The sequence below is a fragment of the Engystomops pustulosus genome, chromosome 7 (genome assembly GCF_040894005.1).
Source record: "Engystomops pustulosus chromosome 7, aEngPut4.maternal, whole genome shotgun sequence".
NCBI classification, from domain to species: domain Eukaryota; kingdom Metazoa; phylum Chordata; class Amphibia; order Anura; family Leptodactylidae; genus Engystomops; species Engystomops pustulosus.
The window spans coordinates 167,010,772-167,026,518 of record NC_092417.1 but is presented as its reverse complement, the minus strand read 5'-3'; the positions used below and the strand labels follow the sequence as shown (position 1 = coordinate 167,026,518).

Here is a 15,747-nt window from a genome sequence, read left to right as displayed (position 1 = left end):
AGTTGTATTTCAGGAGTTCGTCAACGACATTTTCACATACGGCAAGTTCTCAGACGCCTATGGGCCAATTGCCTAAATGCCAAGCTCCAGAAGTGCCAATTCCATCAGAACAGACTTCTGTTCCTGGGATACATTATCTCTGCCGAGTTGTCTGCAGTACTTCAGTGGCCTCGCACAGTGGGACTTAGTGCTATTCAGAGATTCCTGGGCTTCGCTAATTACACTTCTCCCTCGTATCTCCCATTGTGGAGCTGACCAAGAAGAACGCCAATAGTAAACTCAGGCCTTCGGCGGCTGGATTAGCTTTCTCTAAACTGAAGTCTGCCTTTGCCAATATCATACAGCCTGATACGGAGAAGCGATTCCAGCTGGAAGTTGACGCCTCCTCAGCGGGAGCTGGAGCGGTGCTCACCCAGAAAGGGCTGAAAGGCTGAAGTCTCACCTTTCGGTTCTTTTCTAAGACTTTCTCCGTTGCAGAGAGAAATTACTCAAAAGGAGACCAAGAATTACTGGCCAAAAAACTTGCTTTGGAAGAGTGGCGCTATCTTCTGGAGGCAGCTCACTATCCAGTCTGCATACATACAGATCACAAGAACCTTCTTTATCTCCAGACTGTTCAACGCCTCAATCCACGACAAGCTTGCTGGTCACTCTTCTTTTCCCGTTTCAGTTTCTTTATCCACTTCTGTCCTGCAGGGAGGAATGTCAAGGCTGATGCCCTCTCTCATGCCTCTGATGTTATTAGGGAAGAACCGGCTACTCAGCAAGTCATTCCCTACTGAACGACTGATTGTTGCCGCTCCAGTGGCAGCTTCCTCCTGGCAACACCTATGTCCAACCTTCTCTTCGGAAGAGGATACTGACTAGGGGACATTGCTCTTGTGTGGCTGGGCACCCTGGGGTGCAACGCTCTGTTGCCCTCATTTCCTGTTTCTACTGGTGGCCAGATCTGGTCAAGTATGTATGGGATTTCACGGGCTCCTGCACTTCCTGTGCCCGAAAAAAGCCATCTTGTCTAAAATCAGCTGGTCTTCTCCTGCCGCTACCAACACCCAGCTGCTGTGGCACACGTGGCTATGGACTTTATCACAGATCTTCCATCTTCCTCGAGTCATCTGGGTGGTTACCGACTCGTTTTCCAAGATGTCCCACTTTGTTCTCCTGCCAGTTCAGCCATCAGCTCCAGGACTCACCAGCCTTTTCTTCATTCACATCTTCTGGCTTCATGGACTCCCTACATATTGCGTCAGACCGAGGGCTCCAGTTTGTTTCTCTGTTCTGGTATTCTCTGTGCAGCCAACTTCAAGTGAAAATGGACTTTTTCTCTGCATACCATCCACAGTCTAATGGACAAGTGGAGAGTGTTAATCAGACCCTGGACTGCTATCCGCCATTTTGTCTGTGCCCAACAGAATGACTGGTCCTCTCTTCTGCCATAGGCTAAGTTTTCCTACAATTCCTTGGACTCAGAATCTGCTGGCTTTTCTCCTTTCTTTATTGTCTATGGACAACACCCACTTCCACCTCTTCCTCATACAGTCCCTTCTGATGTTCCTGCCATGGAAGAGTTGGTCCAAGATCTCTAGTCTATCTGAACCAAGACCCAGGCCGACTAAAGACACAGGTCTCCTCTAATCTTCTCTCCAGGTGTCAAGGTGTGGCTGTCCTCCAAGTACGTTCGGTTGAAGATCCCCAGCTACAAACTTGGGCCACGTTTCCTGGGTCCTTTCGAGATGCTGGAGAACATCAATCCTGTGGACTATAAGCTGCACCTTCCTCCCACCATGCGCATCCTGAAATCCTTCCATGTCTCTCTCCTGAAGCCAGTCATCTGGAACCGCTTCTTCCAGCAAGTTCCTCCTCCTGCTCCCGTGGCTGATTCCACCAACATATTTGACATTTTAGTGAATGTTTGCTTTTTGTTCTTTTATGCATTCTCTCATCTTTATAGGATGTTACGAGGCTTAGAACCTAGGTGTGATTTTTAATTAAAATGCTTTAACGTTCTTTTGAGGGACCTGCTCAGCTTTCAAGTCACTTTGAGATGCCTTAAAACCTCATAAATTATAGAAACTACACCCTCAATGTATGTCAAACAAATTTTATTAAGTTACATAACCCTTAAAGTATTTCGCAGAGGTTAAAACAAGATGGAGGTGCAATTTTGAAATTGTAATTTTTTTGGCGAAATGAAAGTACAGACGGTCCTCTACTTAAGAACACTCGACTTACAGACGAACCCTAGTTACAAAAGGACCTATGGATGTCGGTAAATTCACTGTAGTTTAGCCCTAGGCTATAATAATCAGCTATAGGAGTTATGAAAGGTGCCTGCAAATAAGCTTAATTGTTAATTTTGGTTCTTATGACAACCCAACATTTTTATAATCCAATTGTCACAGAGACCAAAAAAAATTTGGGCTGGGGCTACAATTATAAAATATACAGTTCCAACTTACATACAAATTCAACTTAAGAACAAACGTATGGAACCTATCTAGTATATAACCCGGGGACTGCCTGTATTTTTTAAAGAATTTACATATTAACAATGGATAAAAAAAATTTCGGGGGCAATTCACTGTACCATAAAAATAATACATTATCTACGATTACTGTTGATATCTCATTTATTCAGTTTTCTTTATATTTGGCCAATTTCACTTAATAAAAGCTAAAATAAAGAAAATATCATATTCTTTAGAATTGCCATGTTTTCAGAGGCATAATGTGCGTATTTTTCAGTTTACATAGCTGGTTGAGGGCTTATTTTTTGCATGACAAGTTGTTCTTTTTAGCGGTACCATTTTGGCGCATATAACTTTTCTTGATCACTTTTTAGAACATTTTTGTGAAGGGATTTGACGAAAAATTTACAAATATTTCCATTTTTTAAATGTAGCGTTAAGGGAGCAGGTCCAATAATGTTTCGGATTTATTGAACAGTTTGTTATGGACACGGCAATACAAAATATGTGTTTTTTTGGTGATCTTAGGGGTTTTTTTGTACTTTATTAGATATGTACAGGCAGTCCCCTACTTACAGACGACCCATAGTTACAGACGGACCTCTCTGCCCACTGTGACCTGTAGTGAAGCTCTCTGAATGCTTTACTTTAGTCCCAGACTGCAATATTCATCTGTAAGGTGTCTGTAATGAAGTTTTATTGATAATCCTTGGTCCAATTACAGCAAAAAATTTTGAAAATCTAATTGTCACTGGGGCAAAATTTTTTTTTGTCTGGATCTACAATTATAAAATATACAGTTTCTACTTACATACAGATTCAACTTAAGTACAAACTTATGGACCTTATCTTGTATGTAACCCGGGGACTGCCTGTATATGTTATGTTGGTGATTAGGGGACTTTCACATTTTATTTATTTATTTTTATTTTTAAAAAAAGTTTTAATTTACAGTTTGATTTTTTACAGGTTGGTTTGAACAGGCAATCCTCTGATCACTTGTTCAAGCTGAAATACAAACATATTGCAGTGTGTTATGTAGCTCTCTAAGCATGCTGGATGCATTGCAGTTGGGTCCTGCCCGGAGGTGGAACTTAAGTGTTGTAGAGCAGCGGGGCTGCCATAGAAGGATCGGACCCCCGGATCGGTAAGTGGCACAGGGGGGAGAAAGTTGACAGATTCTTCTTACACGCCACCGTCATACTAAGGTCATAACATCCACGATCAGAGCAATCTCCAGTCACGGTTGGTAGTGCAGGGTGTCAGATTTGATATGCAGCCGACACCCGCTCTGTATTATGCTGGCTCCACTCGTGAGCTAACACCATAATATTTTATTAATAGTATGGCGTGGGTATGACTGTGCATGTCGGGAAGGGGTTAAAAAATTAATTACCAAATAAAATGCTGCTAATGTCACTGTGAAGGCAGTACGGGTATCCTCACCAGCTATTTTCTCTGTTATGTTATGAAGGAGTGGGTTTAGTTTATCTATTAAGAATCTGTGCCTCAAGATTCCGCCTGGGAAATTTGATCCTCAGTGTGGTCCATATAGCATGAGTGAAAACATTTAATCCCGTGTCTATCATACTACAGCTACCTAGGAAATTCTGTATTTTTTATATCCTCCTGTATTACTGGTGTCTAACCCAACAGCTCCAGTTGTGGTCCAAGGTGGCTTGGAGTTCTGGCCTTGCTAGTGGTTTACGCTTGCTAACTACCTTTATTGAATCTTACCACACCCACCAGTCCCCTAATAACTGTGCTCCAGTTCACTACCAATTAGCCCACCATTATTGACAGAATCTCTCTCCACTCCCATTGCCTTCCTGACTGATGTCAGAGTTCTGATCCATTCACCTTCCAGACAGGGACTATGGATTTACATATAAGGTCTTCAGAATCAGTATTCTGTCTGTGCTATAGTATTTATGCTTTGCAAGCTTGATGTGTTATCCTGTCATTCTGTATGTTGGTTTACCTTAACCCTTTGCTTGTATTCTTGATTATTTGTTTTGCCTGGTGATTTTGTACTGCTTTGTCCTTTTGATTTTGACTCATATTTGGCTACTACCTATAATGAATCCTTTCAGCAACCAGAAGTGGCACAAGCTATTAGACTGCAACATCCCTGTGGGCTATGGCCTTGCCTACAGCAGGTAAAATGCCCCAGCAAGGGCAAACCCGCTCTTGGGGATGAACTTACTTCGTCTGGTAGCCATGGGATAGTGGAATGGACAGGTAATAGGAAATCAGAGATAGACCAATGTTTACAAACAAGTCTGAGACAGGTAAAGCTGGGTAACACCGGGAGATAAATGGTAATGGACAAACAGCAGAAACAGACGGATAAGGGAACTCAGATAGAATTAGGTCAAAACTAAGATGGTGACAAAGGTACAAAATTGTATAAATAGTGTTGGGTAACATGTAGCTGAAGTCAATAACCCAGCAAACAAAGCAATAGCACTAGAAAGCAAAGAGAAGACTGAATTACCAGCACCCACTGAAGGGACTTGGCAGAATATAAAGCGAGTAATGGACACCACCCCCAGCCGTCCATCACTCACAGCTGCACATAAATCAAGCTCAAACTCACACCCAGTTTTCGCTCAGGAAAGATGCTGAAAGGGAGCTGTCAATGAAGGCAGCCCGAGGTGTAGTTTTCAAGCACAGAGGTACGAAATCTGATCCCATTCAGAACATTTTGCAAGTTCTGACACTATCCTTCTCTGTTTGTCTTTTTCTCTGTGTTTGCAATTTGGTGCAGAAAGGGAACGTTGACTAGTTGTCTACCCATCACCTAGAATGGGTAGGGATGGCAGGGGCTTTAGGGTCAGGACCCACTTTCTGTGTCTTTTGGCTGTTCCCAGAGCCGGCATAACACCCCTTTCAAGCAGATTTTCATTCATGTGCCGGTTCTGGATAACCGTAAGTGAGTTACTGATGAGCATAGCACCCACTAGTTCAGCCTATTATCTAGGTCTAAAAGATTTACTATATGACTTTTCTTTCTTGTAATGGATTCCTTTGCTTTTTTAGGCAGATCTCTTTCAACTATATTTTTTTCATGTGTACAAAAAATGATATCTCAAAGTCATACATTTGAGGATGTAAGGGTCCAAAAATCAACTTGGCCATCATGGATTTGCTTGTGGTGCACAGATATTTTAGTATCAATGATGGGACATGGTATTTTTAGTTTCTAGTATGTGTTTTCTTGTATTAAGTTCTGGCTTCAACACAATAACATAACATTTAGGAAGAAATATACATCCCAGCAGTCCAGCGTTAGAGGTCAGGATGGCGAATATCTCCACGGCCACCATATATTTCCCTCTGGTGCTGAGATAAGCCGGGATCATGGCTATCCAGACACTGCAGAACACCAGCATGCTGAAGGTGATGTACTTGGCCTCATTGAAAGTGTCTGGTAATTTTCGGGCTAAGAAAGCCAAAATAAAACTAACGGTGGCCAGAATCCCCATATAACCCAGGACTGAGGAGAACCAAAGATCTGACCCTTCGTTACACTGAACTATGACCTTATCATTATAAGTTTGTGTGTCCACCTCCTGGAAGGGAGGAGAGAGAGTCACCCAACACATACAGATGACAACCTGGACGGTAGAGCAGGTTAGGAGCACGTAATTAGGGACCTTTACCCCAGTCCATGTTCTCCACACACTTCCCGGCTTGGTGGCTTTAAACGCAATGTAAACCATTAGGGTCTTGCCCAACAATGAGGATATGGATATAGATAGTAGTATTCCAGTAGAGATCTGACGTAACATGCAGGTTCCATCCACTGGACGACCAAGGAACAAGAAGACACAGAGGAAGCTCAGCATGATGGAGGTCAGGAGGACATAGCTCAGGTTCCGGTTATTTGCCTTGATGATTGGAGTCTTCCGATATAATACAAATATTCCCAATATAAAACCAGTCACAATAACAAATAATATGGATCCAGCAATCACAATGACTGATATCTCATCTTCTGTGTAAGACAAAAAATCCACCTGTTTTGATTTACACTCAGTTTTATTGTCATTGGGCCATTGGTGATCGGGACATTTCATACAATTTTCACTGTCTAGAAAGAAAGAGAATATAATCATGAAAAACATTCCAAATACTAATACTTTAACTATGATGGGACCATGACCGGAGTCATATCATGCGATTTTCCCAGATTATGAAAATTAAATTAGAATGGCCCCAAAAAAATAAGTTTGTGATCAATATCATGATGCCTCAACACAGTATCACACATGACAAGTCAGAGACAAAATCATTATTGGTAGCGGAAGCTGCATTGTGATTATCTATCACATCCCATTTTGTAAATATGAGCATATACCATAAGTATAAAGTCACGGATGCTGAGCTGTGTGTCACGGATGCCCCCGCGATCCATGTCACGGATCGCGGGTACACCCGTGCTCCGCGATGTGGCGCCTATGCCCCAAGGGCCGTACTCACCTCTCCGGGGTCCTGGCTCTGGGTCGGGCCCGAGTAGGCCACACGTCAGCTTCTGGACTACGCTGCGCACTCCCCTTATAATCCGACACCTCCCTTCACTCTCTGCCGGATCTTCAAGTCATTCCCTGAAGAAAAAGCCCTCCTGTGTTTCCTCTGTGTGTCTGTACTCCAGTGTTCCTCCGAGTTCTCGTGGCGTTCCGGAGTTCTCGTGGCGTTCCCGTGTTCCTGTGGCGTTCCCGCGTTCCTGTGGTGGTCCTGTGGTGGTCCTGTACTCCTGTGGTCCAGCTGAGGTCCTGCCATCCTGCCAAGGTCCTACCATCCTGCCGTCTGTTCTTGTGTCCATCTCCGGTGATCCATTCCTGTGGTTCCTGTGCCATCCTGTGATTCCTGTTGCCTTCTTTCCTACCTTGTCTGCCACCGTGGGCCTAGTCGCACTCGGGGAGCGACCGGGTGGCTCCCCGCTGAGGCAAGACAATCCCGCTTTGCAGCGGGTTCTGGTGAAGACCAGGGGCCGCTTAGACTCCGGCCCAGGTTGCGGCTAGTACCATCATTCCCCGGCGGTGGTCCAGGGAATCCACTGACTCTTCCCACAGAGACTCTCTGACGGTCCGTCCCTACGAACCGTGACACTGTGTGACAAAAACCTTCCTAAAGATTATAAATAACTGTGAATGGGGTTTCTGCCTCCGTGAAAGGAACCTGTATGGTACAATCTCATGCAATTTCAATCACCACGGCACATGGTAGGTAGGGGCTGTCATACACACCATTTACTGGGGCCCTGTGGCTTACATCGACAATAAGAGTTATTATAATATGGAATTAGTAATACTGACCAGATCTATTTGATATTTCTCCTTCCGAACATGGTAGGCAGCCATAACAACATGGGGAGATAGTAATGCCCGGAACTTTTCTACTTCCCGGCAAACAACTTTTTGTGCAATGAGATTCTGGAATCTAACAGAGAAAGATATTGTTCATTTTTATATAAATTCTGGTAGCCTACATGGTATCAGATATCAAAACCAGTAATTTTTATACCTGTAGAAGATGAAACATGATTGCTGGATCAGACTACAAAGGATTTGTCTGTAGTCTGTAACCATGGAGACAATTCTGTTCAGCAGCTGTAGAAACTTTATTATATTCCATCTATGCTCTCATTTTTTATTAACCACTACAGAATAAATGTTGGTAATAATGTAACTGCCCAGACAGAATAATGACCTTGGCAGCCATGGCTGTTTGTTACCCCGTACCCCTAATAGATGCCCAATTTTTCTCTCCTACCTGTCACGGGTGCTCCTGCAACCCATGTCCCGGGTCCCAGACGCACCTGTTCCCCTCACTGTGCCCCAGGACCCCCGCGGACATCTCGCTTACCTTCCCATGTTCCACCGGCGATCTCCTCGCTCCGGCGTGTGCGTCCATACCTTCCAGGGTACGCATGCGCCGGCATTCTGAAATTTAAAGGGCCATCTTCTCTTCCGGTTTAAATCCAGGCCCTTTACTGTGTCCCCTGCCGGAACTTTGTGCCTCGTGCCTCAGGAAAAGCTTAGTGCTAGTTTTGTGAATTCTCGTTGTAACCCCGGTTCTGTCCCTGACTACACTCCTTTGCTGCCTGCCCTGACCTCATGCTTTGCCTTTGACGTTGATCCTGTGCTGCCTGTCTCGACCTCCTGCCTTTCCCTGACCATGGTTCTGCCTCACGATTCTGCACCTCGCCCTGGCCGCAACCTGATGGTACCACGCTGCAGCAAGTCCAACTCACTTTGCAGTGGGCTCTGGTGAAAACTGGGTGCCACTTAGACTATGCTCCCAGGTGTCAGCTTATGTTATCGTCCGTGGTGGTCCAGTGGGTCCACTACCCCAGAAGCCTGACACTACCATTCTCAGGAGCCTTTATACTGTGTTTTTGACAACAGTTGTAGATCCACATTTGGTTCCCATGACTATAATGGTCCACTCACCTCATTATTGATGGTTTTCCATGTTATTGAACTGATATTAATAAGGGTTTTGTAATGAGCTGAATCGTAAGGCAAGAAGACATCGACGGGAATCTTATTCCACGTTTGGTTGACTATTATATTGTTGTAGAGGGAATATTTGGTTATCAGCTCTCCAGCCTTGTTATTGACACTGTGTCCCTGGAAGACCACACGCATCAAATTCCGGCTTAGCTAGGAGTAAAAAATATATTTGGGACATTAATTGTACGTGCATATACATTGTATACCCTACATACAGATGTGTCCATCCTTATTGCTACTTTTGTAATAATATATGTATATATGTGTGATATGAGAATAAAACGTTTTTTGATACTCATATGTGTCAATGCTATACATCAGGCAATTCTCAGCAAATGAGCTCCTTTCCAAAAATAATAAGCTTTAGCTCCTTAAATTTTATATCCAATAAATTAATATCTAAACTTTTAATAGACTTTGCCACATGTATTGGATGTGAGGAAAATAAAATACAAACCAATCCCCCCCAACAGATTTTATTGAACATGTTTCACTGGTACCTCTATCTGAGGGATTAAAACCACCATTCTTCATGGACACATGCTCTAGCATACAATCAAGCTACCTGTCCTCCTAACTGATGCGGACATTGACAACCCGGTCCTCCTTAAGAAGGAGGGAGTTCAGGCTGTGTAAAGAGAATTCCTGAGAGAGGGATGATTAGGGAGCTGATTTCACTTCAGCGAGGCACACACAGCCAGCTTCTCTCTCAACCCCTTATTCCCTCTACTACCAGGTATTCTTTTCAGTGAGTCACACACGGCCACCATCTCTCTCAACCTCCTCATTCCCCCTACTCCCATGAATTCTCTTCAGCGAGGCACACACAGCCACCGTCTCTCTCAACCCCCTCATTCCCCCAACTCCCAGGAATTCTCTTGAGTGAGTCACACACAGCCGCCGTCTCTCTCAACTCCCTCATTCCCCCTACTCCCAGGAATTCTCTTCAGTGAGTCACGCACGGCCACCATCTCTCTTAACCCCCTCATTCCCCCTACTCTAATGAATTCTCTTCAGTGAGTCACACACAGCAGCTGTATCTCTCAACCCCCTCATTCCCCATACTCTCATGAATTCTCTTCGGTGAGTCACACACAGCCGCCGTATCTCTCAACCCCCCATTCCCCCTACTCTCATTAATTCTCTTCAGTGAGTCATACACAGCCACCGTCTCTCTCAACTCCCTCATTCCCCCTACTCCCAGGAATTCTCTTCAGTGAGTCACACACAGCCGCCATCTCTCTCAACTCCCTCATTCCCCCTACTCCCAGGAATTCTCTTCAGTGAGTCATGCACGGCCACTATCTCTCTTAACCCCTTCATTCCCCCTACTCTCATGAATTCTCTTCAGTGAGTCACACACAGCCGCCTTATCTCTCAACCCCCTCATTCCCCCTACTCCCAGGAATTCTCTTCAGTGAGTCACACACAGCCTCTCTCAACCCCCTCATTCCTGAGGTTAGCAGTGTCAGTTAGGAGGCGAGGTAGCTCGCTCCTTAGTGAGATCTTTAGTGACAGAGGGCTTCAGTAAAAGTCTATTTTTTGTAAGAATGGTGGCATTTATCGCATGTATAAAGACATGAGTGAATAATGTATAAACACAGACAAAAATTACTGTGTGTATGGAGGGGGTAAGGGACACTCATGACAGGTACCCTTTAAAGGAGCAGGGCACAGGAGAGCACTGTATGAGGTGGCACTATTCTCTTTAGGTTCCAAATAGATTTTGTTTTTGGCCTTCCAGACCTTGTAAAGGGTTTTTTTACACACATTTTCTTTTGTGGTTTTGGGAGATACCGTAAATATTCCTTTCCAGTCTAATCTGGTCCTAATCTGGTCCTAATCTGATAACTATGTTCCTCTGGAGGACTATGGGTAAGATATTGCACTGCTGTGATTACTATGTCTTAGATGACAATGTAGAAGTTCTATAGTTCACCTGGTTTCGATAAGATCCTTCATTCCCATACCAGTCATTTATGGATGAGCTTGTGGTATTTAGGACTTTGGCCATTAACCATACGGCATTATAGACCGGATCAAACATCTCATGATCATCACTCCATGTTCCCGTCTTATGCTCCAGTCCGGTGCAGTTATGTAGAGAAATTGTATAAATCATCTCAAAGTGTTCATCTTTTTCCCTGTCCCCTGAAAAGCAGTGAAACGTTGTCATCCACAAATTCTGAAGCAATACATCTCTAGGGCGTCCTAAAGGGTAAAATCCATCTATGAAATGCTTGAATTCAGTGGTGACCAATGATCTAGGCTCAAGTGACAAGCTGCCATTGAAGATCTCCGGATACTTCTCTATGAGGACGATGTGTGGGGCCCAAGAAGGAGTCAAAATCATAGTCACACCCTGGAGCCACTTCACTATGGATGACTCAAATATGAAGTCATGATAAGATCCACACAGGATAACCACCTGGACTGACTGTTTTTGAACAATCTCAAGATTTCTTTGATGATCTGTGTGTTTACTCTCACATGTTATAAAAGTATTACGTATAAGGAACCCCACACAGATCTCATGAAGTCTCAGAAAATGTGATAACAGGCTTGATTCTCTCTCTCCGTTCTCATCACTAGATGTTATAATTCCAACCCAAGTCCATCCAAAGTATTTCACAAGTTCAGATAAACCAGCCAATACCTCGCCATAATCCTGAATTATAGTTATAAAACTTGGGCTACTTGAAGATGAGATTATGGTTCCATAACTGATCTATGAGGGAGAAGGTCAACATTATACGTATATATATATACCGTATATTGATTTTCCCAAAATTCATATCAATATCAAAGTAAACTAGGGATAAAGTCCATATTTTACATAAACGTGCAATAGAGGTTCAAGGGACATCTATCACCTGATTACTGGTGGAGAAGTGGAGAATGTCCTTATTAGCTTTCTCGTTACCAGTAGAGCAATGCTTTTTTATTAATTATAAAGCTTCCAAATAACAGAGAAAATAACTTTGTAAGAATATGTAAATGAGTCGGAGGCTCTCAGGCTGACGTCACCTGAGTGCTTCATGGCTCCGCCGACAACTAATTATGCACAATTCCCCACCCCCGTCCACTCTTCACACACAGCCGGAGACGTCAGCTGGCTGTAGACAAATCTCTAGCATGCGCAAGGACACCGTTCTTTGTGTACCCACACTGTAAGCCGCTGGCCCCCCAAGGAATGTTAATCGCAAGAATTGTGGACATTAAGTTGATGTCATCGGGTGTCTGTGAAGAGTGAATGGGGAGGGCATGCATAATTAGTTGTCAGTGGAGCCATGAGGCTCTCAGGTGACGTCAGCCTGAGGGCCTCAGGATCATTTACATAATAGTGCAAAGTTATTTTCTCTGTAATTCGGAAAGCCATATAACTAATAAAAAACACTGCCCTACTGGTAACGAGTAAACTAATTTGGACAGTCTACCACCAGTAATCAGGTGGTAGATGTCCTTTAAGTATAATCGCCACCCCCCTCCCTTGAACTTTTCTACCTTTTGCCACATTTCAAAAACTGTAATTTTGTGGGTGAAGAATTGACAACAAGTGGGACACATTTGTGAAGTGGAACGAAATTTATTGGATATTTTACACTTTTGTAAAAAAAAAATATGTAAAAATGGGTGTAATTATATGGAGACTTAATTACACACAGGTGGATTATATCCATCATCATCAGTCATTTAGGACAACATTGGGTCATTCAGAGATCCTCATGCTCTGAAAGTAAAGGGGCCAAATAATGTTATGGCCCCACTTTTCAGTTTATTATTTTTTTTACAAAAGTTTAAAATATCCAATAAATTTGGTTCCACTTCAATAGTGTTTCACTCGTTGTTGATTCTTCACCAAAAAAATGACAATTTTATAACTTTACGTTTGAAGCCTGAAATGTGGCAAAAGGTAGAAAAGTTCAAGGAGGTTTAATACGCAATGCACTGTATTTAGTCTTAGGCTCACCAAGACGAACGGGTACACACTCTACGCACTAGTTATGAGCCATCCATATGAGGAGAGCTTTCTCTAAATCTCATTCGCGTTGCCTGAAAATAGTTACCATGTTAACAGTCTATTAGACTTACCTTACTATAAGGCATACCTAAGATTTAGCCATTAAAAATGGACAATGCAGGACAAAATCAATAGGCTAAAGGTTAGTCAGAAAATCAGTCCAAGGGTCAAAGATAGCAGAATACAGAAGACAGAAAAAACTAGCTAGCTGAGTTAAAAATAAAACTTTAACAAGCAAAGACCAATTGTTCACGAAACCTTTTATGAGATACCAGAGCCCAGGTCCAGAAGCTGAATGGCGCTGAAATCCAAACGGGCTTAACTGTTACATTAGGAAGTTGTGTTTCCTATTCCACTGGAACTAATATTAGAATTAATAAAGTAATTATATTTTCAATTGCCCTCAAATATAATTATGACTAGTGATGAGTGGAGCTGAATATTTCCGAATTGGCTTCCGAAACCTCAACCTGAACTTTTGCATCTCTCTTCATTTTTGTGATTTCCTATTGATCACAGCTACGGCTGGTTCATCATGCATTGCCCCATGGAGAAATAATAGTATAGAACGAGGATATACATATCAATACTCACCAGTGGATATTTATACACAGCCAAAAGTTCAGCTATCGGCAGAGTTGTGGTTGAACTCTGGTCCCCAATAAACCCGGTGAGTCTCCAGTTTCTTTTGCAGGAGTAATTAGGGACGGTCACTCCAGGTCCTGATAACATCTGTAGGACACTTCTGATCGCTTTCATTGGATGAGCACAAGAGTCATAGATGTGATATCCCACGGTGAGGTTTGGCAATAGAAATTGGTCTTTCTTAAGTTGATCAATGGTGAAAAGAAAAATTTGCAGATTTCGGTAGAACTGGGACAGTGGTCTGAAAGCAGAAGAAGAATATCATTACTTGATTGGCCATAATAATTTCAGTTACGCTTATTTTTTTTTGTAGGTTCTATCCTTGAGATTTTTGGTTAAACTTCATTGTCATTGTATCATACAGAAAAGTTAAGACATGGTTTCGACACGTGTGGTTCCCACTGGAGGTCGTGTGAAGGCATGATGGAGCTCAAGAGCAATGATTTGGCTTGTCCAGTCTGATCATACAGAAGAGACATTGCACATGAAATATTTCAAAATTGAAGGATATACTGCTCAGGCTGCCCAGGTTGACCCCCGTCCATCTACATGTCTAGTCAAGTGGTTCAGTCTTACAGATCATAGACCCTATATGGACCAGGTGAGCAAGTAGTAAGTTCCTCTATGAAACCTTGGATCCTAGCATGCATGTGGATGTTAGACTATATCCCAACCTCTTGAAGGTGGCTAAAGGGAACCTCATAATGTAAAATATTGAATGAAGAACAGCACATTATAGGGATGGCTCAGATCAGATACATTCAAATCCCCTAAAACAATGTCCTATATAGTATCTGTGGAGGTTTTGTTACTCGGAGAACCTTAATACCATCATAGACATGTGCACGGTTTATTCTGTACACAAAATATTATCCAAATAGTACTTACTTCATACATAAAAATGGAGGCATATGAGGCATTTCAGAAAGTTGAATTAAACCCAGCACACAATTGACAGAGAATATCCCTCCGATGATGATGTCTCCATCCTGCACATATTCATAGTCCTCATAGGCTGGGACCAGCTGAATATTACAAGCTGATGACCAGTCAGTTACGACAGAGCTAAAATTTGGGACAAATAACAGGACAGGAAGAGCTTTCATGAAGATGGACATTGTAGTAGTGTTGAATTCACTGTGTCACAGAGGAGACGTATCCCAAGGTCTGTAGAGGGTTGAGGTGATGAGAGTCTCAGCAGTCGTCTTATATACAGTTTTGTATCATGCCTCTTCCACTGCTGCGACTATTCTTACTGTATGAAACGCCTGCAGCCACAATAGAACACACAATATTTTTCTCTCCTTCTAATTTTATTTTAGTCATGAAGGAAAATTGCTGATATTATATAGAGAAAAAATTAGTATTTGTAATCAATAGAAGTGGGGACACTAAGCTAATCTGATGTGGAGCTGCTACCATAGACATTGGGGCACATTTACTTACCCGATCCGGAATGTCCGACGATCATGCACTGTGCTGCGATTCACTTAGATCGTGCGCCCGATTTCCTGAATGTGTCGCTTCCCCGCTCAGTTCACCATCTTCCTCCTGGTGCATGTAAGTGCATGGCTTGCGACACAATTTTTAAGTTAAATATCTTGGTTTGTCAGAATCCTTAGTAAATAGCCCCATTGTCTAAGTCACCCCAATGTATTCTCATGAGTGGCCTTCATTGAGTAATGCAAGATTAAGCAAGATCAGAACTACCATGGCGGCTGCTACAGGACCCATGAATTGGGGTCCCAGGCAGGCCTCTCTATCAGGAAACTCTATCTGTATTCTCCAGATGCAGATAGAGTTGACTGAAATGGTGAGATATGCTGCAGGCCACATGTGACAACGCATCTGTCTGAACCGCGTCCTACCTAGTCTGAAAATGGAGCTGTCCAGACAGGTGAATTTGCTATCATACAGCGCCTGCACCACAATCTCCTACAGATGTGGAAGGAGGAATAGAAGAGAAAGAATCAGTATAAACAGATTTATTTTTTAACTCTAAAACTATTGGGACACTGGTTGTATTGGTGGGGTGGAGGTAGTAACAAGAGCGGTGGCCCTGTGACTTGGCTACTGTGATGGCACTGTGACA

The 15,747-nt window shown here is 43.0% G+C and overlaps 1 protein-coding gene across 1 annotated transcript; it reads right to left on the bottom strand.

Annotated features, from left to right (window-relative positions):
• Positions 1–5,644: 5,644 nt before the first annotated feature.
• Positions 5,645–14,773, bottom strand: LOC140070271 (vomeronasal type-2 receptor 26-like). The gene is made up of 6 exons (XM_072116622.1): positions 14,544–14,773; positions 13,605–13,896; positions 10,929–11,717; positions 8,927–9,139; positions 7,790–7,913; positions 5,645–6,564 (listed from the first exon to the last, which is right to left on the bottom strand). The coding sequence occupies exons 1-6, from the start codon at positions 14,771–14,773 to the stop codon at positions 5,645–5,647; spliced, it is 2,568 nt and encodes an 855-aa protein (XP_071972723.1).
• Positions 14,774–15,747: the final 974 nt, after the last annotated feature.

Excerpts from the sequence above, each read along its gene's own strand:
- LOC140070271 (XM_072116622.1), bottom strand. The coding sequence starts at position 14,773 with ATGTCCATCTTCATGAAAGCTCTTCCTGTCCTGTTATTTGTCCCAAAT. Across the intron at positions 9,140-10,928 it reads AAGGATCTTATCGAAACCAG|CTAAGCCGGAATTTGATGCG; the intron begins GTGAACTATAGA and ends TTTTACTCCTAG. Across the intron at positions 7,914-8,926 it reads GGAAAACCATCAATAATGAG|ATTCCAGAATCTCATTGCAC; the intron begins GTGAGTGGACCA and ends TTTCTCTGTTAG.